This window comes from Pleurodeles waltl, chromosome 12 (genome assembly GCF_031143425.1).
Source record: "Pleurodeles waltl isolate 20211129_DDA chromosome 12, aPleWal1.hap1.20221129, whole genome shotgun sequence".
Classification (NCBI taxonomy): domain Eukaryota; kingdom Metazoa; phylum Chordata; class Amphibia; order Caudata; family Salamandridae; genus Pleurodeles; species Pleurodeles waltl.
In genome coordinates, this window is record NC_090451.1 from 280,683,704 (window position 1) to 280,710,315 (window position 26,612).

At 44.0% G+C, this 26,612-nt stretch overlaps 1 protein-coding gene across 1 annotated transcript in view; it reads left to right on the forward strand.

The window, feature by feature from the left end:
- The window catches only part of LOC138268065 (5-hydroxytryptamine receptor 3A-like), a 287,520-nt gene that overhangs the window by 42,013 nt on the left and 218,895 nt on the right, over nt 1-26,612 (forward strand). Inside the window, exon 2 of the mRNA XM_069217426.1 lies at nt 20,024-20,178. Within this exon, the coding sequence (XP_069073527.1) occupies nt 20,024-20,178 (155 nt within the window). The remainder of the gene's footprint in view (nt 1-20,023; nt 20,179-26,612) is intronic.

Below are 26,612 nucleotides of genomic sequence, written 5' to 3' on the forward strand. Positions count from 1 at the left end.
GGGTCAATGGCCTGAAACAGGTGGTGGTCTCCTCAAATATCCCAGTGGACTGTCTGCTTGGAAATGACCTGGAGTCCTCAGCATGGGCTGAGGTAGAACTAAAAACCCATGCAGCAATGCTGGGTATCCCTGAACTGGTGTGTGTGAAAACAAGAGCACAATGCAAGGCACAGGGTGAACAAGTAGAGCTGGAGTCTGGAAGAATGGCCCAGCCTACCAAGAGAACAGGAAAGTCAGTTGGGAAACCAACTGCAACACAGCAAAAGAAAGGGAACCTCTCTTCTCAGGAAGAAGTTCTGCCCTCTGAGGGAACTGAGCCTTTGGAGCTTGAACCTTATCAGGTTGAGCTCTTAGGCCCAGGGGGACCCTCAAGGGAGGAGCTGTGTAAGGGACAAGAAACCTGTCCCTCTCTTGAAGGCCTTAGGCAGCAAGCTGCTGAAGAGTCCAAAGGCAAGAAAAATGGAACACATAGGGTCTATTGGGAAGATGGACTCCTGTACACTGAGGCCAGAGACCCCAAACCTGGTGCCACTAGGAGAGTGGTAGTGCCTCAGCTGTTCAGGAAGTTCATCCTAACATTGGCCCATGACATTCCCCTTGCTGGACATTTGGGACAAACCAAGACGTGGGAGAGGTTAGTCAACCACTTCTACTGGCCCAATATGTCCAACATGGTTAAGGAGTTTTGCCTCTCCTGCCCCACCTGTCAAGCCAGTGGTAAGACAGGTGGGCATCCAAAGGCCCCCCTCATTCCACTTCCAGTGGTGGGGGTTCCCTTTGAAAGAGTGGGTGTGGACATAGTTGGTCCACTAGAACCTCCCACAGCCTCAGGAAATATGTATATCCTGGTAGTAGTGGATCATGCTACCAGGTATCCTGAAGCTATTCCCCTTAGGTCGACTACTGCCCCTGCAGTAGCCAAGGCCCTCATTGGTATCTTTACCAGAGTGGGTTTCCCTAAGGAGGTGGTGTCTGACAGAGGTACCAACTTCATGTCAGCATACCTAAAGCACATGTGGAATGAGTGTGGGGTGACTTATAAATTCACTACACCATACCATCCACAAACTAATGGCTTAGTTGAGAGATTCAACAAGACATTAAAGGGCATGATCATGGGGCTCCCAGAAAAACTCAAAAGGAGATGGGATGTCCTCTTGCCATGTCTGCTTTTCGCTTACAGAGAGGTGCCACAGAAGGGAGTAGGATTCTCACCCTTTGAACTTCTGTTTGGTCATCCTGTAAGAGGACCACTTGCTCTTGTTAAAGAAGGCTGGGAGAGACCTCTCCATGAGCCTAAGCAAGACATAGTGGACTATGTACTTGGCCTTCGCTCTAGAATGGCAGAGTACATGGAAAAGGCAACCAAAAACCTTGAGGCCAGCCAACAGCTCCAGAAGTTTTGGTATGACCAAAAGGCTGCACTGGTTGAGTTCCAACCAGGGCAGAAAGTCTGGGTTCTGGAGCCTGTGGCTCCCAGGGCACTCCAGGACAAATGGAGTGGCCCTTACCCAGTACTAGAAAGGAAGAGTCAGGTCACCTACCTGGTGGACCTGGGCACAAGCAGGAGCCCCAAGAGGGTGATCCATGTGAACCGCCTTAAGCTCTTCCATGACAGGGCTGATGTGAATCTGTTGATGGTAACAGATGAGGATCAGGAGGCAGAGAGTGAACCTCTCCCTGATCTTCTGTCATCAGACCCAAAAGATGGCACAGTAGATGGAGTGATCTACTCAGACACCCTCTCTGGCCAACAGCAAGCTGATTGTAGGAGAGTCCTACAACAGTTTCCTGAACTCTTCTCCTTAACCCCTGGTCAGACACATCTGTGTACCCATGAGGTGGACACAGGAGACAGCATGCCTGTCAAGAACAAAATCTTTAGACAATCTGACCATGTTAAGGAAAGCATCAAGGTGGAAGTCCACAAGATGCTGGAATTGGGAGTAATTGAGCGCTCTGACAGCCCCTGGGCTAGCCCAGTGGTCTTAGTCCCCAAACCTCACACCAAAGATGGAAAGAAAGAGATGAGGTTTTGTATGGACTACAGAGGGCTCAATTCTGTCACCAAGACAGATGCTCATCCAATTCCAAGAGCTGATGAGCTCATAGACAAATTAGGTGCTGCCAAATTCCTAAGTACCTTTGACTTGACAGCAGGGTACTGGCAAATAAAAATGGCACCTGGAGCAAAAGAGAAAACAGCATTCTCCACACCTGATGGGCATTATCAGTTTACTGTTATGCCCTTTGGTTTAAAGAATGCCCCTGCCACCTTCCAAAGGTTGGTGAATCAAGTCCTTGCTGGCTTGGAGTCCTTTAGCACAGCTTATCTTGATGATATTGCTGTCTTTAGCTCCACCTGGCAGGATCACCTGGTCCACCTGAAGAAGGTTTTGAAGGCTCTGCAATCTGCAGGCCTCTCTATCAAGGCATCCAAATGCCAGATAGGGCAGGGAACTGTGGTTTACTTGGGACACCTTGTAGGTGGAGGCCAAGTTCAGCCACTCCAACCCAAGATCCAGACTATTCTGGACTGGGTAGCTCCAAAAACCCAGACTCAAGTCAGGGCATTCCTTGGCTTGACTGGGTATTACAGGAGGTTTGTGAAGGGATATGGATCCATTGTGACAGCCCTCACTGAACTCACCTCCAAGAAAATGCCCAAGAAAGTGAACTGGACTGTGGAATGCCAACAGGCCTTTGACACCCTGAAACAAGCAATGTGCTCAGCACCAGTTCTCAAAGCTCCAGATTATTCTAAGCAGTTCATTGTGCAGACTGATGCCTCTGAACATGGGATAGGGGCAGTTTTGTCCCAAACAAATGATGATGGCCTTGACCAGCCTGTTGCTTTCATTAGCAGGAGGTTACTCCCCAGGGAGCAGCGTTGGAGTGCCATTGAGAGGGAGGCCTTTGCTGTGGTTTGGTCCCTGAAGAAGCTGAGACCATACCTCTTTGGGACTCACTTCCTAGTTCAAACTGACCACAGACCTCTCAAATGGCTGATGCAAATGAAAGGTGAAAATCCTAAACTGTTGAGGTGGTCCATCTCCCTACAGGGAATGGACTTTATAGTGGAACACAGACCTGGGACTGCCCATGCCAATGCAGATGGCCTTTCCAGGTTCTTCCACTTAGAAAATGAAGACTCTCTTGGGAAAGGTTAGTCTCATCCTCTTTCGTTTGGGGGGGGGTTGTGTAAGGAAATGCCTCCTTGGCATGGTTGCCCCCTGACTTTTTGCCTTTGCTGATGCTATGTTTACAATTGAAAGTGTGCTGAGGCCTGCTAACCAGGCCCCAGCACCAGTGTTCTTTCCCTAACCTGTACTTTTGTATCCACAATTGGCAGACCCTGGCATCCAGATAAGTCCCTTGTAACTGGTACTTCTAGTACCAAGGGCCCTGATGCCAAGGAAGGGCTCTAAGGGCTGCAGCATGTCTTATGCCACCCTGGAGACCTCTCACTCAGCACAGACACTCTGCTTGCCAGCTTGTGTGTGCTAGTGAGGACAAAACGAGTAAGTCGACATGGCACTCCCCTCAGGGTGCCATGCCAGCCTCTCACTGCCTATGCAGTATAGGTAAGACACCCCTCTAGCAGGCCTTACAGCCCTAAGGCAGGGTGCACTATACCATAGGTGAGGGTACCAGTGCATGAGCATGGTACCCCTACAGTGTCTAAACAAAACCTTAGACATTGTAAGTGCAGGGTAACCATAAGAGTATATGGTCTGGGAGTCTGTCAAACACGAACTCCACAGCACCATAATGGCTACACTGAAAACTGGGAAGTTTGGTATCAAACTTCTCAGCACAATAAATGCACACTGATGCCAGTGTACATTTTATTGTAAAATACACCCCAGAGGGCACCTTAGAGGTGCCCCCTGAAACTTAACCGACTATCTGTGTAGGCTGACTAGTTTTAGCAGCCTGCCACAAACCGAGACATGTTGCTGGCCCCATGGGGAGAGTGCCTTTGTCACTCTGAGGCCAGTAACAAAGCCTGCACTGGGTGGAGATGCTAACACCTCCCCCAGGCAGGAATTGTCACACCTGGCGGTGAGCCTCAAAGGCTCACCTCCTTTGTGCCAACCCAGCAGGACACTCCAGCTAGTGGAGTTGCCCGCCCCCTCCGGCCAGGCCCCACTTTTGGCGGCAAGGCCGGAGAAAATAATGAGAAAAACAAGGAGGAGTCACTGGCCAGTCAGGACAGCCCCTAAGGTGTCCTGAGCTGAAGTGACTCTAACTTTTAGAAATCCTCCATCTTGCAGATGGAGGATTCCCCCAATAGGGTTAGGATTGTGACCCCCTCCCCTTGGGAGGAGGCACAAAGAGGGTGTACCCACCCTCAGGGCTAGTAGCCATTGGCTACTAACCCCCCAGACCTAAACACGCCCTTAAATTTAGTATTTAAGGGCTACCCTGAACCCTAGAAAATTAGATTCCTGCAACTACAAGAAGAAGGACTGCCTAGCTGAAAACCTCTGCAGAGGAAGACCAGAAGACGACAACTGCCTTGGCTCCAGAAACTCACCGGCCTGTCTCCTGCCTTCCAAAGATCCTGCTCCAGCGACGCCTTCCAAAGGGACCAGCGACCTCGACATCCTCTGAGGACTGCCCCTGCTTCGAAAAGACGAGAAACTCCCGAGGACAGCGGACCTGCTCCAAGAAAGGCTGCAACTTTGTATCCAGCAGCCTTGAAAGAACCCTGCAAGCTCCCCGCAAGAAGCGTGAGACTTGCAACACTGCACCCGGCGACCCCGACTCGGCTGGTGGAGATCCGACACCTCAGGAGGGACCCCAGGACTACTCTGATACTGTGAGTACCAAAACCTGTCCCCCCTGAGCCCCCACAGCGCCGCCTGCAGAGGGAATCCCGAGGCTTCCCCTGACCGCGACTCTTTTAATCCAAAGTCCCGACGCCTGGGAGAGACCCTGCACCCGCAGCCCCCAGGACCTGAAGGACCGGACTTTCACTGGAGAAGTGACCCCCAGGAGTCCCTCTCCCTTGTCCAAGTGGAGGTTTCCCCGAGGAACCCCCCCCTTGCCTGCCTGCAGCGCTGAAGAGATCCCGAGATCTCTCATAGACTAACATTGCGAACCCGACGCCTGTTTCTACACTGCACCCGGCCGCCCCCGCGCTGCTGAGGGTGAAATTTCTGTGTGGGCTTGTGTCCCCCCCGGTGCCCTACAAAACCCCCCTGGTCTGCCCTCCGAAGACGCGGGTACTTACCTGCAAGCAGACCGGAACCGGGGCACCCCCTTCTCTCCATTCTAGCCTATGTGTTTTGGGCACCACTTTGAACTCTGCACCTGACCGGCCCTGAGCTGCTGGTGTGGTGACTTTGGGGTTGCTCTGAACCCCCAACGGTGGGCTACCTTGGACCAAGAACTAAGCCCTGTAAGTGTCTTACTTACCTGGTTAACCTAACAAATACTTACCTCCCCTAGGAACTGTGAAAATTGCACTGTGTCCACTTTTAAAACAGCTATTTGTGAATAACTTGAAAAGTATACATGCAATTTTGATGATTTGAAGTTCCTAAAGTACTTACCTGCAATACCTTTCGAATGAGATATTACATGTAGAATTTGAACCTGTGGTTCTTAAAATAAACTAAGAAAAGATATTTTTCTACATAAAAACCTATTGGCTGGATTTGTCTCTGAGTGTGTGTACCTCATTTATTGTCTATGTGTATGTACAACAAATGCTTAACACTACTCCTTGGATAAGCCTACTGCTCGACCACACTACCACAAAATAGAGCATTAGTATTATCTATTTTTACCACTATTTTACCTCTAAGGGGAACCCTTGGACTCTGTGCATGCTATTCCTTACTTTGAAATAGCACATACAGAGCCAACTTCCTACACTGACAAACAGACATTTTGGCAATTTCTTTATTAACTACCTTGGAGCTAATTAAAAGAAAGAAGAAAATATATCTGCATGTTACCAACTACAGGTTGCATAGATGTGTGCTTTTTCATATTAGTGATTCCACATGTATTGTACTATTTGGAACCACTGTATCTCTTTCATAAGAAGTATGAAAAGACTAATGATGTAAAAGAGGGTTAGGGATGAGGACAGCTCGACACTCCCAGTATAATTCAAGCATATTGCAGGACGCCTTAGAGGTCAGTGGCTTCATACAAGAGCACCTCTGTGCCCTGCAATAGTCATATAATGCACAGAAAGGGATAGTTTATCCCACAAGTACTCCATGCTAAGAGGATATTTAATTCTTAGCTTTATGCTATCATAGTCTGTCTCTCTAGTCACTTTCACCTTCACCTTTGGGTTTATGTTATTCTTATCGCGAGACTGCTGATTCTTCTGCAATGTCATCCTATGTACACCATTACCAGTAGAGATGTCCAAGTAATACATGAAATCCGATAGAATGTCTACAATCAGAGATGGTGGTTCCACAAACCGAGCTACCCCTCAGGTGCAATGTAGTATGTGAGTGTGCCGAATGGCATGCTCTTGTGCACCAGGTGATAGCATGCTCCAAGGCATACACTGTGGTTTTAGCTTTGTTGGTGCAGATGTGATATGTTTGCTAATGTAATGCACACCCCGATGGACCTTGTAAGAGTTCAATACTCTACTAAGTGGTAAGGCGACCTCCTTTAATGTGTAAAAGATAATTTTGTGTTCATATAGATGTTTGGAGCTGTGGCGTCAAGGGTACGCAATCCTTTTCACTGGGTTAAGCAAGGACTGTGTCAAAGTGAATCCAGCTTTTAAAAGATACAAATCAATTTTCACCATATTGGAGAGTTTTGTTTTCATCTCTTGACTGCCTTCAATCTATAGAAAACCACCACTGTTGCTTATCTTCGCTGCCGATTGCAGTGAAGATATGATTTTTTTTCTCTATTCTTTGGACAAGGATGTAAAGTAATCCATTATGTTTCTTTTCTGACAGGGTTGGTAATATGATTTGTCTGACAACTCATCCTTCTCCCCCATTACAAACCCCATGTGGAAAAGCCACTGCCTGCTGGTTGGGGCTACCTGCTTATTGGCTCTTTGGCTATTGCCAGAGATATCTACTAAGAATTTAGGACATTTCATTACGTTACATTACATTACATTACTTGATGCTAGTGTATTCCCCGAGGTGATTGCTGCTTTCCTTTTTTTGTGTTGGGTGCCCTACCCCTGTACCTCTGCTCCCCTTCCCACGTTGCCCATGGGGATTTCCCCATCTAGAACCGTAGTGCTGTTTAATTAGGCAATGCGGTGGAGGCAGGGACATGGCAGTCCACGCCGCCAAGTCTGCGTACCAGTGAATAGTTTTGGACCAGTCCTGCAGGTTGCTTCGACACATTCTCACAGAGGGACTTCCTCTGCCAAGTTCTCATACCCAAAGCGGATATTGATAGTCGGTCCCCTTGATAAAGTCAAGTGCAAAGCTTCATCTGTCTTCCCTTCTCTGAATGGTCATTGCGTGCTAGCTAGACTACCAATCCTCCTGCATGAAAAATGTCTTTAAAAGGGTGATGGATTAATAAGCACATTCTTATAGAATGGAAAAATACCTGCAGGTTGCCTTTAATATAAGTAGCTAGACTATTGGTCATAATGTTGAGGCTGTTATTACCGACCTACACAAATATCCACTCCACTATATCGGCTCCAAGTTCATTGCGAAGATGTCAACTGCCAAAATGAGAGGATCTGGTCATCTGCATGCAAAATACTTGGCAAAAACCTCACTCACTGAAATTAGGATACACTTGTTACTGTCATTGACAATTACGTTGCTTAAACCAGTGCAGCACTGCAGGATCGTGAAGTGTTGGATGAGAGACGGTATTGGTTGCTGTGGGCTGTAGGTACAGCAGAGCACTTTATATGGACTACTGCAGGAGAGGTCCCGCAATTGTATTGTAGAATGAATGCAGACGCGTAAGGGGGCACATAGTCTAATAGTGGGGCTCTGCATTGGCAGCCTTGGGGTCACAATGAGGGAGTGGTGTGGAGGAAGCCAATACTGGAAGGTAGGTTTTATGCATGTGATGTGTGTGGATGCCAGAGATGTGCTCAGAGTGCAGCTTACATTTGTATGAAGCGGAGGAGTGGTTATGTGAATGCTTGCATGTGTCAGAGCTAGAGGGGTGCGCAGATTGTGGTGCAGTGAGGAAAAAGCTCAACTAAGAGGAGCAGTCAATGAGAGTGAAGACCTGTGTTGTTATTCTGCATTTTGGGTACATTTGCTTCTCCTGGACATCACTGCACAGACTTGTACTCCTTTTAATTTATGAGAAGGGCAGGTCAAGGGATCTTCATCTGCTTCTTACACATTGTTTTACAGCACGATACAACCCCTTTAATGGGTGTTTTTACATGCTAAGCCCTGAACTCATTTTCATGTATGTGACTCAGGTTCTCAATAACTGGAGCTCTCCCGAGACAATGCGTCCTACAGTGTCATGCCGTGCTCCCTGAGAATCAATTGGCTCTGCTTGGATGACATCCATGCCTGTAGAATTTGTGTCTTGACTTATTAATTGGCATCAGCTACCACACACATACCCACCAGGTATAACTGGTATTCATTGAATGCTTCAGTGGATTCACATTGTTGTTCACTGTATCGGTGTAGTGGGAATCTTTCGTAGTCCATGTTTGCTTCAGCAACATTGGTGATTTTTATTGGCTTTACCAAATTGTGCAGCAGGGCCACCTATAACACTCACTTTTAAGAGTCGGTCAGTGGCAGACCAGGACCCCTACATTGCTGGTCTGGTTAGTAAGTAGGAAGACCTTACATTACTGTGACTTGTATATGTTGCGTAATTGATCAGCGCTGTAGTCCCACATGACAGACCCAAGACATTGGAATGAGGTCCCTAGGTGTTACAAGGACTGCCACAGGAGAGTGAAGTCCCTCATACAACTCCTGCGACACCACTCCTGGTGCCACATGTGCATACAGTCACTGACCTCTGGATTTCCACAACTCTTCCTTAGAGGATTGTAGTTTTGCCATTGTGAACATGACATTCACCTTTTTTTAAGCAATGTAGCCTTCTCAAATCTTAACAGAATTCGATTGGAGATAGCCTAGTTCTTACGCCACTCTGCTCTCTATCTTATTCTTTTCGCAGCCTATATCCTTCCCCTGTTTAATTTTCGCTTTCTATCAATTTCTGCTCATTCCGAACTTTCTCGCCTGTCCTTACCTCCCCCATTCCTTTATTACTTTTTCTTCACCGTGCTTGCCTTTAACCTCTCCCCTTTGATTCCCTTTTTCCTTTCTCTCCCCTACTTCTTCCTCACCTTCTTTTTTCTCTTATAAACTCTACCCATCTCTCTATCCAACCTCCACTGAATCTCCTTTTCTGCTCTCTCCTCTTCATTCTTTATATATATTCACATCTTTTCAAGCATATTATAGCGGTAGGTCGAATTGCAACCCAGCTCGAAGCAGTATTTTGAGAACCAACATATTACTAAATAGGTCGCTTCTCAAAATACATAAGACTGTTAGAAGTCAGTGAGCAAGTTGGGACCAATCTGTTTTGTGCATTCAATTTAAGGAATCACAAATTGCGATTCATTATGTGTCAGTTTATGATTCCTTAAACTGAATCATTGTACACGAGGGCCTTTGTACGCGCTTTACTGCCTTCAATAAAACAGTATGTCTTTAATGTGAATATTTGTAATCAAAAGTTAATTACGGCATTTGGAATACCTTACAAAATAAAAAATAAAAATTGTATTCAAACCAGCAGCTCCAGCACAATCACTGGTTACACTTTTCAGAGATAAGGACACTTTTAGTAAAATATGGTTCCACTTTCACCACTGAGGAGAAATTGGGCGCTGTCTCTGGCTGCTCGGCCTCCTTTTAGGACCTATGCAATTCTCTTTCCACTACAAGGACATTTCTGGACTGGGATGAGCCATAGGAATCCTTCATCACTGTGGCATTTCAGCCAGAAGATAACCACAAAAAAATATTATTATTACATAGGGCATTGTGCTATTTATACATATCTATTTTAAGAATAAACTCATGTTTATGAATGGTGATCAAATCACAACAGTGATTAAGAATTACTGTGTTAGCTCTAGAAATATATAGAAGCCATGCCAAATATCTATCCACAATTCTATCAGTATACTATTTTCCTTTTCAGGAGATCATATGCCATTAACACACTTCCAATTTGAAGTAATCTTTTCAACTTTTAATATAGAAAACCTATAGTAGAGAATAGAGCAAGTCACATTTTGTACCGGAAATTATCCACTGTATTTTTCTGAGGCTCTTTCATTCATTGCTGGTCTTGAGTTTGTCAAAGGAGTTCTGCAAATGTTCAATGATCAACTGATAGCCATTTCTATATATTCCTCTTAACCGTGCTGCAAAGAAGTAAAAACACTATAATTTTAAAGGTAACACATTTGGTAAACACAAACATACATGCTGGAGAAACGGTCATAAATGTAGGTGTTGTGTATTATATGGACCTGACAATATTTTCCTATTAACCCATTTCTAAAATAAAATATCCTTCACTTACCTTTTAAGCAATCAATCTAATAATTTAAATATCTCCTCATTCAATAGCTAGTAGGACAGTCCACTGAAGAGTGTTAATGTCCATTAATAATAGATCGTAGGTCTTATGTATAAAGAATACATTAGGTAAAGGGGTATCATTCTGTGCACCAACTTTCACCAAACGTATTCTTATTTTGAGAACCACCTCATGTATTAATAGGCTGGTTCACAAAATAGAGAATTGTAGTAGGCGCAATTTGACCTCACTTATACATATTAATGAGGTGGTTGCAAATTGTGAGCCATTATGTTTGGATACATTCAGAGGCAAGATGGGCTGCTGGGGTCATCAGACCAGCAAGTTTGGGATTCCTTTTAAATAGGGTCACTTTATTTTAAATGCAGCCCATTTCTCTAAGGGAAAACAGGATGCATTTAAAAAAATAAATGTTTACAAACTGATTGTGCACCCAGGAAATTAAATAATGTTTCCTCGTTTCACAACTGTAACGTATGTGCTGCAAAACAGATAAACATAAAACAATAATATTAATATACTGTGCAGTGCAAGCTTTTTTTTGTTTACCATTCAATCTTTTTTTAGTGACATGTTTACATTGGCAAGGAGTCGATGCACTATGTCATTATTATGTTACAGCAGCCCTCCGTTTTAGCCACCCACCCTGAACCGTGTAATGCTAGATTCATTAGAGCTCCTGCTGCTGCTAATAATGTATTCGTGTAAATTACGTGTTTTTTTACAAAATCAGCGAAAACACCAGGGAAGCTATGGACAATTTAATAGTTGTGCAGGGTTGATACCATACAATTATGTGTAATTGACACACATGTTTAACCCAGCTTCCATTATGGTCACCAATCGCTTGCTTGCAAACAGGTCTACTGGTCTACTTGGCGAAGTGCAAGTGTCACATCCACCACAATTGCTGTGAGATTTTGTTGTAGTCCAGTTTGTGGGGTTGACTATCAATTGAAGGTAGATCATGATACAAAATACCTCTGGGCACTAAAATAATCGTTGAGAGTCTCATGACTTCGTGGAAAGGTACAGTAACTAGCAGATCGTCCTGAGAAGGAAAACATTTTAGGCATTAATCATTGACATTGAGTAGTAAATAAATAGTTAATTTGAGGAGGAGTCTTACAAAAAACGTGTAAAAATATGAGAACATCTAGTCAAAACATGCAGAAGTGCTTCACACCAGCACATCACATTATATCAGTACATTGGGAAGTATTTTTAAAGAGAGACGGTTTTCGAACATGAATTTAGAAACATTCATGCCCCCACCTGAGAACAATGGCAATAGTGAGACAATGTGGCAGCCACCTTCATCCATTTTCTTTATGGAAGTGTTATGTAAATTTTGGATCAGTTGAGGGGACAAACATTCGTTGTTTGGAGTGTCAATATCATGACGTGCTTGTCTACGTCCACACCATGAAATGGCAAGCACAAAGGGACAAATAAACATGTCTCAGCCATCGCTTAGGTGCACCACAGGGAGCTGTGGTGCACTGTTACATGCACAATGTATGCTGTGTAATTCCCATCACTATGCCTCTATTTATTGAGCACATAATTGACTCATAGGGAGTCACAAAATATATGCTTTTCAACATACACCCATCAGCACTACTCAAACAAATATGCTGTGCTTTGTGAAGGCACCATCACTGTTGCATTGCACGTGCAACACAGTGAATACTCTACATTGCTATACATCCTCGTGTGTTCTGCACTGTATACTTCGCTGAGCTATATTCTTTGATGTAGTCAATTTTGAATGTTTCTCTGTACTTAAAGAGCATGTTCTCTGAGTTACCTTACAAGATTATGGCCCCATGTGAACTTTGTACTGTATGCTTTCTAGCTCTATAGAGCAGTATGTTTTCTGCACTTTATTGAACTGCCTATGGGCACGGACAGTGCAGCATGTGCAATTACCTGTACACTTAGAACTTATTTTGCAGCACATTAAATCAGGGTTCTACCCTTGCAAAGTCTGCTTCCATGTATGAGAATTATATAGGAAGTCTTGCCACTTGGGGGTGCACATTAGAGGGTGCAACAATTTGTACATTTTAATCAACTCATTTTTATGGTGCAGTACATGTCCACAAATAGTTGTAAATCGCAGTGGACTACATCTTTGGTATTAATTTATTTTTCTTTATTAAGTTCCTATATGCTAGAACCCTTTCAGAGGGCCACAGGACATGCAGATGTCACTGGGCCTGACTGAGGTGGTTGAACCCTTTTATTCCTAATGTCCTGGGGCCCAACTTACTAGGGATCTTCAGCAACTGGGCCAAGTACTCCTTCTACACATCATTCTCAGTGGTAGCTGTAGATGAGCAGTCAAAGGCTCCCTCAGGCAGGAAGTGTGAATATAGGTTAGTGAACAAGATTCATAATTTAAAAAGCATGCAGCAATGTCAGTAAACCAATGCCCAGTCAAATACGTATTCTATATTGAAAATATGTATTTTATTTCTATACTATAGGTATTCGAAGCAATGTTAGGACATATATCAACTATAATACATTGATGGTGAGGGTCTGGTGTTTCGCTGGCAAATACCTGTCCCACCCACTCTTATTACTGTGGTAGGGGTTACTGAAGGGGATTCACTGGTGGCTTCATCTAGAGAATGCTCACTAGTAGGCCTTAACTCAGGAGTCCACTCTAACGCTTAGGTGCCACAGCACCCTTAGTAGTGAGTCCTCTGGGGCCCTATAGGCCCATGACCAGTCTTACCCACTCCAGGAGGAAAGAAGCATGCAACGTGTCAGCAGGTGCTACGTCTGCAGGCACTCACAATGCTCCAGTCCTGGTCAGAGAGTCGGCTGCACCCAGGAGGAGTTGCAGCATCCCACATGTGTGCTCTCCTCTAAGCTTACATGGCCAGCTCCAGCAGTAATTGGAGGTGTTCCGGTGCTCCTGCTGCACACTAAGCTCAGTGCTCCCCAACAGAGAGGGGGCTTGGATTCCATTGTTCAAGGTCAAGGTCCCACTGATGTGACGATGCACCTAGGGCAGAGAGAAAGGTATAAAGAGGTGTAAGGGCTAGAAAGACAGATGAGATGTAGACGGAAAAGAGATAATGTAGAGAGACAGATGAAGTAGAAAATGAGAGGTGAAATTTGTTTCAAGGGTAGAAAGAGAGAGGGTAAGGTAGAGAAAGTTGTGTAAATGTATGTTTTTTAGAATAATAAGATAGACCTTCTGCATTTGCCGTAACTTTTCATTATAAACTGAGATGGTATTCGGCATCTGGCATAGCATTTCCCAGTGAATCAGTCAGGCTTGCCACCATAATGAACTCAGGCCTATTGAAGTTAACTTAGGTTCCTATCAATGCCAATGGTGCACAATTAGTACTCTTTTTCAGTGGAATCCTTCACCTTTTACCCCACCAGAAGCTCATGAAGAAAATCAACATGTGGGCAAAGCCTAAGATCCTCTCCCAGTACTGCGGAAGGAAGGAAGGAAGGAAGGAAGGAAGGAAGGAAGGAAGGAAGGAAGGAAGGAAGGAAGGAAGGAAGGAAGGAAGGAAGGAAGGAAGGAAGGAAGGAAGGAAGGAAGGAAGGAAAGGAGGAAAGAATGAAGGAAGAAAGCAAGGGAGGGAGGGAGGAATGAAGGAAGGAAGGGAGAGAGAGAGAGAGAGAGGGAAGGAGGGACAAAGGAAGAAAGGAAGGAAGGTAGGTAGATAGGTAGGTCAGCCCTGAGAAATTAGTACAGTAGAATAAGATGGTGAGGTACTGGAGACAGAGGTAGAGAGACAGAGGTGGAAAGGTAAGATGCAGAGATGAATGAACACTGAGGTCGATTGAGAGGTTAGGTACTGTGACACAGGTAGTCTAGAAAGAGATGATGTGTTCAGAAATGTGAAACAGAGAGACAGGTGAGGTAAAGAGAGATGAGATAGAGAGAGGGTTGAGAGAGATTTGGAGAGGTGAGGTACAGAAAGATAGAAGTGAGGTAAAAAAAAGAGGTTTAGAATGAGTTGAAGTAAATGGAGGAGAGATACAGAAAACTAAGATGCAAACAATGCAGAGAGGTGCAAAAAGAAGGGCGAGGTTGGGAGAAAGGATAAACAGGTAGGGATATAGAGGGATGCCCAGGGAGTAGTAGAGAGAAAGAGGCCTGATTGTCTGAGAGACACAGAAATAGATTGAAAGGAGAAATGTGTATTGAAGAAGAGGGATGGCGTACAAATAGGTGACATTAAAAATTGTGATAGAAGGGGGTACACAGAAATAGGTAGAAAAAGAGAGCTAAAGAGAAAGGGTCGAGGTAGAAGAGTTGAAATTAAGGAGGGTAACATGAGACAGAATACGTATTTTTTACAGTAAATGCCACAAACTGCCTAAGAATTCAGTGATTGTGGTTGGCAGGCTGTACTGGAAAGGGTGCATGCAGAGAGGTCAAAGTAAAAAGGGATGTTTTTTCTGCACACCACTATTACTATTATAGTAAGAGTTTGACTGACATGAAAACTTTATCAGTAGTTTCCCTGGCAAGTTGTCCATTTTGCCCATGTTTTAGAACAATTTGGGGAAGGAAAATAAGAGATATATAACATCAGCATTCGTCCCTTTTCGAGCCTGTGGGTGTCCCTTCAGGCATGGTACCCATTTCCATTGTAAGGGATGAAATGCTCGGTTGCCTACCCATCTCAGCATCAGAACTGCCCCTCCTCCTCTTTCATTTCAGAAAACAGCTGAACTCCTATCTCTTCAAGGAGTATTATTCATTTAAAACTACAAGACCTCGCATGTTACCTGCTGCTCTATAAACAACCTTGGAGCCTTCCCTGTGGCTCATGTCCTTTCTCCCTGTTGATTCCCAGTTTGGTTTGTGCTATAGAAAGTCCTGTATTTACATATATCACTAACATATGACGGTCATCTAGGCCATTAGAGGAAAGTTACTGAAGGTTGAATGGTTTGCCCTTCTAGGTTAGGTTAGAACCCAGAGTTATTGAAACATAAAGGTTTTCACTTGTCCTTGAGTAAAGGTTCCTCTGCCGGGGAAAAGCTTTTAGATTGATAGTAAGATGAAGCATGTACAGTATAGGACCTGTTCAAGTCAGAACACCAGTAGTGCTCACAGGTCCCTTGGTTGTTTTTTTCTGAAGAGAAGGGGTAATTTTAACAGCCATGACACCTCTTACAGGGGAAGCAGGTGGTAATTCAGAGGGATGAAGAAGGGAGATTGGAGTTAGATACCCATTCAGATGACTGAATTATCCAATGTAAGGAGGACTCAGCTTGACTAGAGATGAAGAGTGCTGTGACCAAGTTTTGGGTTTTCCATTTAAATTATACTCTGGGGGCTAGTAAAGGTATGTAATACCTGCAGGAAGCCCCAGCCTAATGCTGCTCCTCTGTGTAGGTCGAAGAAGGTTGTTCACATATATTACTATGACCTTCAGTACTGCAGCTGACAAGCAAAATACCACAGCAAAGGGGGAGTTCATGTCATAAATGCCTAGCTTCCTCTGTCAATGTGTGAAATGCTGCGCTGCTCCAGGTTTTTTTCTTTGAATTCTGGGAACTGTAGTAATGTTTTAAAATGGAACGTACAAGACTGCAAGTTTTGTTCCAAAAGCACATCATGCATGAAACTGGTAAATTTGGTAGTGCTAAAAGAGGATGATGGCGACATTTCTTGTTTCCCCATCCAGATCACGAACTGGACCGCAGTGGTCACCGCAGGACCATAGCAGAGGATACAGAATGAAAGGGGTTGCAGAGGGGATCTCTAGCATAAATGACTATCCCTGCATCCACTTCGTCTTCATTTTACAGCAATATATTCCTAACTTCAGCTAACTCACCTTCCTCATTCTGGTCCTTCTTTCTAGGTCCGTCCTACTGTAACTCTCTTCCGCTGTGCATTGGGGTCAGCCAACCACTACTTGGTTTTTAAATAAGAAACACTGAAAAAATCATCTCCGCTTGGAGCTGTGGAGCAAGAGAAATTAACTATCCTATTCCTACAGAAAAAACCTAACATGGAAACATGATAATTTTTATACACCTCAAATGAGAGGTGACTGCCGTATTATGTTTGTTAATTGAACATAGCTTGTATTGCATTAAGATGTTTGTTTGCCTTCGTTCTTGTTTTCACAGAATGGTTTTCCTAGCACACGCCATTAATAACTATATTGGTTTCTGCAATCGCCCCAATCCGTTTACTGTCTACGTTATCGAAGTAAAAATGTGTCCTTTATGCAACGGCACTGGTGAAATAGATGCTGCTATGAATGGACAATTAAATAACTATATGATTTAGTTCAATTAGGTAAATACTCCGAACCAAAGAGCCAACGGCCGGCTGGACAGGCAAACTCAGATTGTGCACTGTGTTGTTTTTTGTGCGTCATGTGTGTATCTTTACCAGCCAGCTTTGTTGTCATTTGACCTGTATTTTGCGTTTAATAGAATAACGGAAACACCGAACCCCTACTTGCACCTCAAGTCTGCCCTACTACGCTCCTTGCTTTATGGGAAAAACTCTATGAATGATGCTCAGTGAGTTAATGACTCAACAGGTGTGACATTTCATACTTTCTAGACCAATACTAACACTCAGAAAAAAAACTAAAGCGCCCCATCAAAACAAAAGTTATTGTTAACTCGTTAGGCCCTTGGGTCCGCTTATCCCACTACCGGTACCTACCAAGGTCTCACAATACAATTTATCTTGGTTTCCAGCCTAGTACGATATTCTATCGCTGGAACCCACAACAATATCTTCTGACACACCTGCGAGGTAGCTAAGAAGTCACTCCTATACAACCAAGTGTCATAGGTTGGCGTATTACCCGAGGTCAACTGAGTGCTGCACCCCTTTGAGTACGATAAAGCAGCACCGGCAAAGCGGCTTCCTTTGTACACACAAGTCATACAAGCGTCGCCTTCCCCCACGCACACACCACGTAGCACGTCTGTATCATAAGTCCACGCATCTCTCGCGCACATACACAGAGCAGCCACTTCCGGGGCATCCGCAGCGCGAGCTTCTCTCAGGTATAAGGCATGTTATCTCAGAGATCAGGAGTAAAATCTTCTCTTACCCACAGGTCGCGCAAGGGCAGCATCAGTGCAACATCACCTTTACATCCCACCGCGCACAGAACAGGACGTGTCAAGGTAGATGGTGTCCAAGTATCAGTACAGCATGATCAAAAGTAGTAGAAGATTCTCACACAAACACAGAGCAGCAGCAGTGCAGGGTTACCTCGTACGTAGTAGGTCCTGTCTGTAATGCAGCAGTACCAGAGTTCCGCAAATACGCTTATATATAGCAAAGGAGGCAGCAACTCAGCCTCTTCTTGTAAAAGAGAGTCTCTTGGAGGTGCAGGCCCGAGGTGGTGGTACTCACAGCTATCCTTAGATAGAAGCACAGGTCCAGCTTGACATACAGGCCGGAACTGGCCTGATCTGCTGGGTTAGTGACAGCAATTGTAGGACTTGGCGTAGACCCGAGACTGCTGCCTTAGTTGCCCAACGCAATATGGTGAGAAGTGATGGGTGTTCTGAAACGGACTCCACTTGGCAGGGTAGGCACAAGGCGAGATGCAGCCGTAGGACTGAGGAGGGTCACTTGTAAGTGAGGGTATGTGATGGAGAACTCTGTAGGTTGAGATTAAGCCATCACCAACACAGGCAGGGACCCTGGTCCAGACAGCCATGGAGGTGTGCTTCTCTTTGGCAGAAGAGGCGTGGCTTTCAGTGGTGCAGCTGGCGCATAGGTTGCACCGGAGCCCAGAGGCCTAAGAGGCCCCATTGAACCCAGCATATTTCTGTATTCAACAGTCAGTTCAAACATCTGCCAGGGCTATTTCCTCCCTGGTACTAGGACTCATGACACACTGCCCACGCCACTAGCATAAGGGTGGGCATAAAGAGAGCCATGTTCCTCACACAGGTACAAGCTGATGGCAATTTGCACAGTAAATTAAGAAATAAGGTTTGTGAAGGACGACTCGCTAATGCGTCGAAGCAAGTGGCCCTGTAACTGCGCAGTTAATGTGCACTTGCAAAAACAATAAAAAAATAATAAAAAAAATAAGACAGGGAGTGGGGTGTCGCACAGGAAATGATCGGACTGGTGGGGGTGAAAGCAAGTAGAAAGGGACCAGAGAGGGAACGCGAGATGAGGGCCCAGAACATGCAGAACAGCGCGCTCGCATGGAATCCTACAATGGAAATAAAAGTGTCCTATAACATCAGCAGTTGAAATATATAAAGCATGCAACCAGGAACAATCTAAAAAATGAATTGTTTCAGGGGTGGGAAAAATAGGTGACTTCGGGAATAAAGAGACTGCAAATGCAGCAGGGAACTGAGATGGAGGTCGGCAAACAAACCCAAAGGGTAATCTGTTTTATCATGGACAATAGGTCTTCGATAAAAAACAGTGAAAGTTCTGTGTAGGCGAGACCTACTAACAAACAGCAGCAAGGAGTCTTGCGAATTCTGACGTGACATTTGTGTTTAGGAACAGTATTGCACCTATACAATAGGAACCATGCACACTTTCAAAGCTGAAATACTTTTAATGCAAAATCAAGAATCCTCACCTTAGAGAGAACATAGTTTATAGGACTTCCGAATATACTAAACTTTTGTAAGCACTTTGCTTATCTATATACAGGATAATGAGTCTCAATACAGCAGGAGATGTGTTTTTTGGGGTGGTGATTAGTGAGACAAGGCAATGCCACAGAAACGTCTGGATAATATTAAAGGTCTCTGCCTCAACCACTTAATATGTGCCCATTCCATGAAGCAGGTCACGCAACACACGTACACTGCAGTCCGATAGACAGAGAAATAAAAGGGAAGCAATCATTTCAGGTTTTGCATGAGACCTCAAGGAAGTAAAATTTGTGATCACACCTATGATTAGGGTTTTAAAGAAATTACCAGCTCTGTGATCACAGAGTCCACTCAGAACGCAGAAACAAGAGCTGGTAAGGCAGTTGAGACCTGACGAACAAGAACAGTTTTCAGAGACAGACTTTCGCCCCTAAACTTCTTGTAAACAACAAAACAACAAAACCCTATATTCATTACCAGACTGGCTCAGATAGTTCAATATCTATTTACAGACACTAGTCCACTGTCATTGGATCAATATTCTGTACTAGTGTTACATAGGCAGTCATATCTTATTGATATATGGTCAGTACGTATTATTGACAGCTTGTTCGAGTGGTGTTTTTGTAACAATTTTACACCCAAAGTAGTTAGTAAATATATTTACTGCACATTTCAACCTGACTTCTAAATCTACTCTACAAAATGTCTAAATCGAATTATTAAGAGACCACGTGCAGTATAGAAGTTACATATCTATATACCGGATATTGTTCTGGGAACCAGACACGAAACCCGTTTGATGATGGCTAAAATATTTTATGTATCTCTTTTTCAGTTATGGCATATTCTGAAAGTTGCGGTTTCTACGATGTGATAAAGAACTTGACCATTCTGACGGATCCACTGTTTCATGATGTGCGTCCGGTGAAAGACACAAGGCAAACTACTGTGGTGACGCTGGATTTCACCCTCTACGCAATACTAGACCTGGTAACGTGGCGTCGCTTTTAATGTTATGGAATGGCAGCAGCGCTTAACTTGTGGCGGTGGGTGCAGGTGGGGGGCACAGGCACTAACGTTTCGGAACTGGAACTTATTTTTCTTCATTAAACGTTAGCCCAGAGCAAGAAAGAGAAAGGAAGAGAGAATGAAGGAGGAAGAGAAATATAAAAAAGTGGCAAACAAAGAAAGTAGTGATAAAAAAGAAACTACAAGTATAAGATAAAGATACAGGAAGTGTAGGGTAGTGAAAGAAAGAGACCCGAGGATGAATCAAGACTAGGCCAAGATATCAATGTTATTCTTCAATTATGTAATTGAGCAGCCAACTAAGAAAAACCCTGGTCCACATCAGTATCTCATTAGTACTATTATTATTTTAGAAATAAGGAAGTGGTTGGAAGTCAATTTCTACTTGCTTGCCAAATTATGTTGACAAGTCTCCCAGTGAATATCACCTCTGGGGCCTTATTGACTGTAGGACTCTGTGACTGTTTCCCAATCACCTAGACTGGGATTCAATGATTCAATTACTGCATAATTTGTCACTTAATTTTTTTGTAGCACACTGATACAAACGGTGTGGCCTTACAGCACTGTGACCTTGTCCGAAGAGAGAACTGACTATGTAGAAATGGGTGAGCTGTGTGTTGAGCTTCTATTATTTTTCTGTGGTCAAGAATTCAGATTGTGGAGTATTTTATAGATACCAGTCTTCTAAATTCATTATATATGTAAATAATCCCAACCTATTTGACAAGGTATCATCACAGACGCTATGTATAAAATTTCTGATTGATATATTATGTCTGTTGCTAAATATTCAAAATAAATAAATACATATACGGAGTAGCCAGAAGTAAAGAGCATTTAATTAGGCATACAGTTCATGGAACCTCATGCAGGAGGCTATTGGCACTTGAAAGTAAGAAGCCTGGGATGCAGTAAGAAGAGTGCATTTTGTTGTGTGTGCATCACACACAGATGCCATGCATGAAAACCAGCGATGTGGTCTAATCACGACACATCGTGTAAACATGTGAAGTCACATGGAGATAACAAGATACAGCTAGTGTAATCAAATTCTGATTAGCTTTTTGCACATTGGTATTTATTACAATGCTAATGCACAATGAGTCTGTAGACAAACTTGCAAGACCTTTGTAGGATCTATGATTGCTTGAGGGGTCTCTGTGGCCAACAGGGTGGTGGAATCTTGCCTAGTTAAAGCATCAGCTTTTCGATTATCTATTTCATGATGGAATGTAACCACGAAATCAAACTCAGTCAAGAAAAGCATCCACCTTAGTTGGGGGGTAATACTCTTGGAGTTTTCGTGAATTGTAGGTTTCGGTGATCCGTAAAGACTGTGACAGTATGTGTGGCTCTGCGCAAGTAATGTTGCCATTCCTTGAAAGCATCTCGAATTACTAAGAGTTCTTTTTCAGCAATTGTGAAGTTCTTTTCTGCTGGAGAGAGTCCTTTCGACATATAGGCAATTGAATGCAACTGTCCTGTAGAAACATGTCTTTGTGATGCCGCCAATTGCCACTTCAGAGGCATCAGTTTCTACGATGTATGGCGATTGAGGATTTTGTTGTGTCAAAATTGGTGTAGAAGTTAATGCCTGCTTTAATAGATTTAAGGCTTCTTGAGCCTCAGGCCCCATTTGAAAGGTACATTTGTTTCTTAAGAGACGTGTAATGGGAGTTTCAACTTGAGAAAAGTGGTCTACAAATCACCAATCTAAGTTGGTGAAACCACAGAAGCACTGGACATCTCAGATTCTTTTTGGTGGTGGCCATTGAAAGACTGCCTGTAACTTGGGTTCTGCTATCTTTAATCCTCCTGGGATAGTATCACACCTAGATATTTCAATCCATCACATAGAAGTCGCACTTGCTCAATTTGCAACATAAACCTTGAGTTTGTAAATTCTGCAAGAATAGTGGTTACATGATCAACATGGGTTTTCCTGAATTTGAATAAATCAAAATGTCATCAATATAAACTATGACAAACTTGTCTAAGTGCTCTCGAAGGATGCCATTGAGGAAGAATTGAAATGCTGCTGGGGCATTGCACGAGCCAAATGGCATCATCAAATATCCATTCAAACAGGCCATATCGGGTCTCAAAGGTGGTTTTCCACTCATCGCCGTCACACATTCTTAGTAAGTGATATACCCCATTTGAGATCTAATTTGGTGTAAATACTTCCTGATTTAACTTGATCCAGGAGCACTGGGATAAGGGGAAAAGGATATTTATTTTTCATAGTTTTTTGTTTAATGCCCTATAATAAATGCAAGCGCAAACAAACACAAATGATGGACGGAATGTGGAACCAATAAAATATTCACCCACAGTCACAGATCTGGGTTTAATCCATAATTTCTTTTGCTCACCACACCACCCCAGTTTGGACACAGCCATATGAAAATCAGTCTTGACCCTTTACCCCATGGGAACAGTCCAGCCCGAATTGCCAGGCCAGGTCCTCCCTGGACCGGAAACAAGCATCCTGGGACCGGTTTCAGGGTATCACCCTTCATCAGCCAGTCTAGCTTGAATCGAATCCAGTGGCATAGTGAGCCCAGGACCCAGGTCTGGGCATATCCGGCATACTTATGACAAAAACAAACAAACACAAATGTTGGACGGAAAGTGGAACCAATCAAATATTCACTCCCAGTCACAGATCTGGGTTTAATCCAACAATTCTTTAGCTCACTACACTATCCCAGTTTGGACACAGCCATGTGCAAAGCAGTCTTGACCCTGTTCCCCATGGGAACAGTCCAGCCCGAATTGCCAGGCCAGGTCCTCCCTGGACCGGGAACAAGCATTGTGGGACCGGTTTCAGGGTATCACCCTTCATCAGCCAGGCTAGCTTGAATCCAGTGACACAGCGAGCCCGGGCCCACGTCTGGGGATACCCGGTGCACTTAGGGCAACAAAAGCAAAAACAAACACAAATAATAGACGGAATGCGGAATCAATCAAACATTCACCTCCAGTCACAGATCAGGGTTGAATCCATGGGCTCACTGTTAGAGATTGTCCTTACCCAATCATATCTCACTCCAGAATGTTCGTTGCGTCGACGATCTCCTTTATGCTCTGCCAAGCGATGGTCAAGCCTGAGAGTGAGGTTAATCAATTCTGTGCAGTCTTGCGGCTGAGGGTCCATTTGTGCTATAATGTCTTTTCATTCTTCTTTACGGTTTTGATAGTATACTGCAGATCTTTTTTCCTCTGGCCAAGCTGTTTCGACCACTAAACAATTAACTTGCACCAAATAGGAGCTGAGATCACGATTGCCTTGTTTAAGTTCTAACAGATCTTTATCTGCCGTTAGAGCGGCAGCTCGTTGATCAAAAACCTCTTTAACGAAAGCCTTCTAATTGTATAAAATTGTGTTATTATTGCAAACTAGAGGTACTGCCCAGGATGCGGCATCTCCAGCTGGCTAGAAAATCAAGAATGCTACCAATGATTGAGCATCTGGGAACGATGCTGGTTTACAGGTAAAGCGTAATTCTATGTGGGTTAGGAAGACTTGAACTTTCCCTTGGTCTCCAGAGAATGTCTCTAGAGCTGATAAAGGAATTTGGGGTCGCACGGAGACAGCAATAGTGGTAGGTGGAGGTCCCCCCCGAGCTGTCCTCGCCTGACCAGCAGTTTGGACAACACAGGGATATTTTTCTAATGGAATATCAAAAGGATTCCTTTCATGTACCCCCTGGGCATCCACCTTTTTCTGTGGGCATTATACTTTCTCAGCAAAAATGGCTTTTTTGGCTTTGGACTCAGCTAACTCTTGTTGGACTTGAACTAGGGCCTTCATTACATCATCTAAAGTGGCCATTTTAGAACTGGACAAGCAGGGAGGAAGGTAATTCATGGGCTCATTATTCTGTCAGAGGCCTCTTGATTCCTCGCAGCTTGCTTGATGCTCAAAAATGTCCACCTCCAGGCACCTCCAAATCTGAATGCCAATATAGTGCAGATTATTGGCGTGGCCAGGCAAGGGAAGGGTGGTTGGGGAAGGAACTGCAGGGAGGGAGACCTGTGAAAAAAACAACTAAGATTTGTAACTTGTCTTAGCCTAAACCCTTCCTTTAATCCCTTTAGATCAAGAGTCCCCAATATTCACAAGAACATCACCTCACAGTTCCAGTATAGGGATGACTATGGCTTGCTAGAAAAACACAATAATAAGGGTTCATTAGAATAAACCATACATTGTGAGAAACCTAACTACAGTAAAGTCCCTTTGCACAATATACCTACCCAACACTGCTCTTTTAATGGTCTTGAGCAGATCTGGGCATTTAAGCTGTAAGAACCGTTGCAGAGTCACTGTTAAATTGCGTTAGTCGTGCCATAAACATTCACCAGTCTCTCCCCAGAAGAACGACAGTTATAGTCTTTTTAAATATAAATGTGGAACCTGCTTCACACAATTGCCCAAAGAGTTTCCAAAAATTATTCCTCAGTGTGCACTTTTTAATTTTGTGCTAAGCGCTCTTACCAAACGAGACTCTGCAAGTCTCGGACATGTGTTTTAACCAGAAGCAAAATCTTGGACACATATATTGCCGACAGCCACCTACAGTCTGTGATGTCCTTTCTGGGAACTTGAAGCAGTGGGAGAGTGGAAAAGAACTCGCCGGAGAAGCGGGGAACAAGACACATGGCCTGAACCGCTCCAAACACAGGCCAAAGATAACGAGCGCGGTGCTTGGGGCGGGCTTGTTTTTTTTTGCAGGAGCCTCACCCAATGTGGTTGCTATGCTCAGGAGCCTGGGAGCTGTAGTCCTTTCCACACGCTCCATGTGTGCAGCTTTCAAAAGATAAGAAGAGTACGTTCAACATACAGATAGCCCCACTTGACCAAATAAACAGAAAGTATTCTTAGCACACTGGGCAATGTTCAAATACATAAAGGACAAACTTCAGTGTGCAGTGTATAACATGGCCATCTAAGTTAAATGCAAGTTCACTCAACTGTTTAAAGCATAATGTAAATAACACCACCACACAGGAATCAAGAGAGTGTCAAAAGATACACAAACATAGGTGCAGGGTATCCAAGGAGTGTGCTTACCTGTATATTTACATCTTAGAAAGACAAACTGTTTTGTTCCAGAGCCACCAATACTTAGATGAGGCAACTGTTCCATGGGCCTTGCCACCAGGAGCGGTTCAACAAGCTCCTAGAGCCACTAGTTGCAGTGCTCTCGCTCCCAGGCAAGAAGCAGCAGGCCAACAAAGCAAAGCAAACAGCAAATTGGCAGTCCCTCCTGGCCGCACAGCAGTCCTGGCAGAATTTCCTCAGTCCAGAAGTGTTCTGAGTATATGGTGCTAGCAGTCCAGTACTTATATCAAAAAAGACCTTTAATGTTGCAGTTACTTCATAGGAGCTCTCTGAAGTGCAGAAGGATCCCTTCCAACCCAGCCCTGGCTCCAGATTACCCATAGTGAGCAAACCAGCCCTTTGTTTGAGTGCAGGACACAACTGAGTGCTTGATTTAGATCTTGGCAGATGAAATACTCTGTCACAAACATGATGGATATCCCGTCCGCAGTATTACGATCTTCATAGTATATATTGGGATTGTAATATGGCGGACGGGATATCTGTCACGTTTGTGACAGAGTATTCCATTCGGCGAGATCTAGTACAGCCCCCTGTTCAGATGTAAGTGTGAAATACTTCTCTCTGCCAAGGAAGACTATCAGTTTTCAGATGAATGCAGATGTGTCCTGTGTCACACGCAGCCCTTCCTGTGTTGTGGCTGTCTAGAGAAAATACACAAGTGTAGTTGTTAGCTAAACCCAGACCTGTATTCAGAGACAGGCTAGGGCACAGAATGGTTAAAGTAAGAAAAGACGACCTTTCTAAAATTGGTATTTTTATTTTCAGACTTGAAATTTAAAAAACAACGTTACCAAAAGATGTGGTTTTAAATTGTGAGTCCAGAAACGTCAAACTCCACATTTCCATATTTTCCAAATTGGAAATTACACTTAAAAGATGTTTTGAAGTAACCCCAACCAGACCTCAAGTAAAAGGGATTGGGTGGGGCCAAAATGGCGCGATTAGGCCACTACTTTGAAAAATAAGGGAAACAAGGAATTCTGGCATCTACTTGCTGTGGTATCTATGTAAAGGAGTTCCCTATGCAACCTTAGATGTGTTTCAAGCACTTAAAGGAGCTGTATATGGCAACTAACTTAGATATTGATCCCCATTTTAGAATTCATAGGGGTCACTGGAATAAAGAGGAGGGTAATTCCAAACATATGGTTTTTACTCTCAAAGAGACACTGGCAGCAATTTACTCCATAAACTGGGGAAAAGTGGCCGGACCCATCCATTTGGAGACCCTGTATCAATCTAATGTCTAATTTGATTG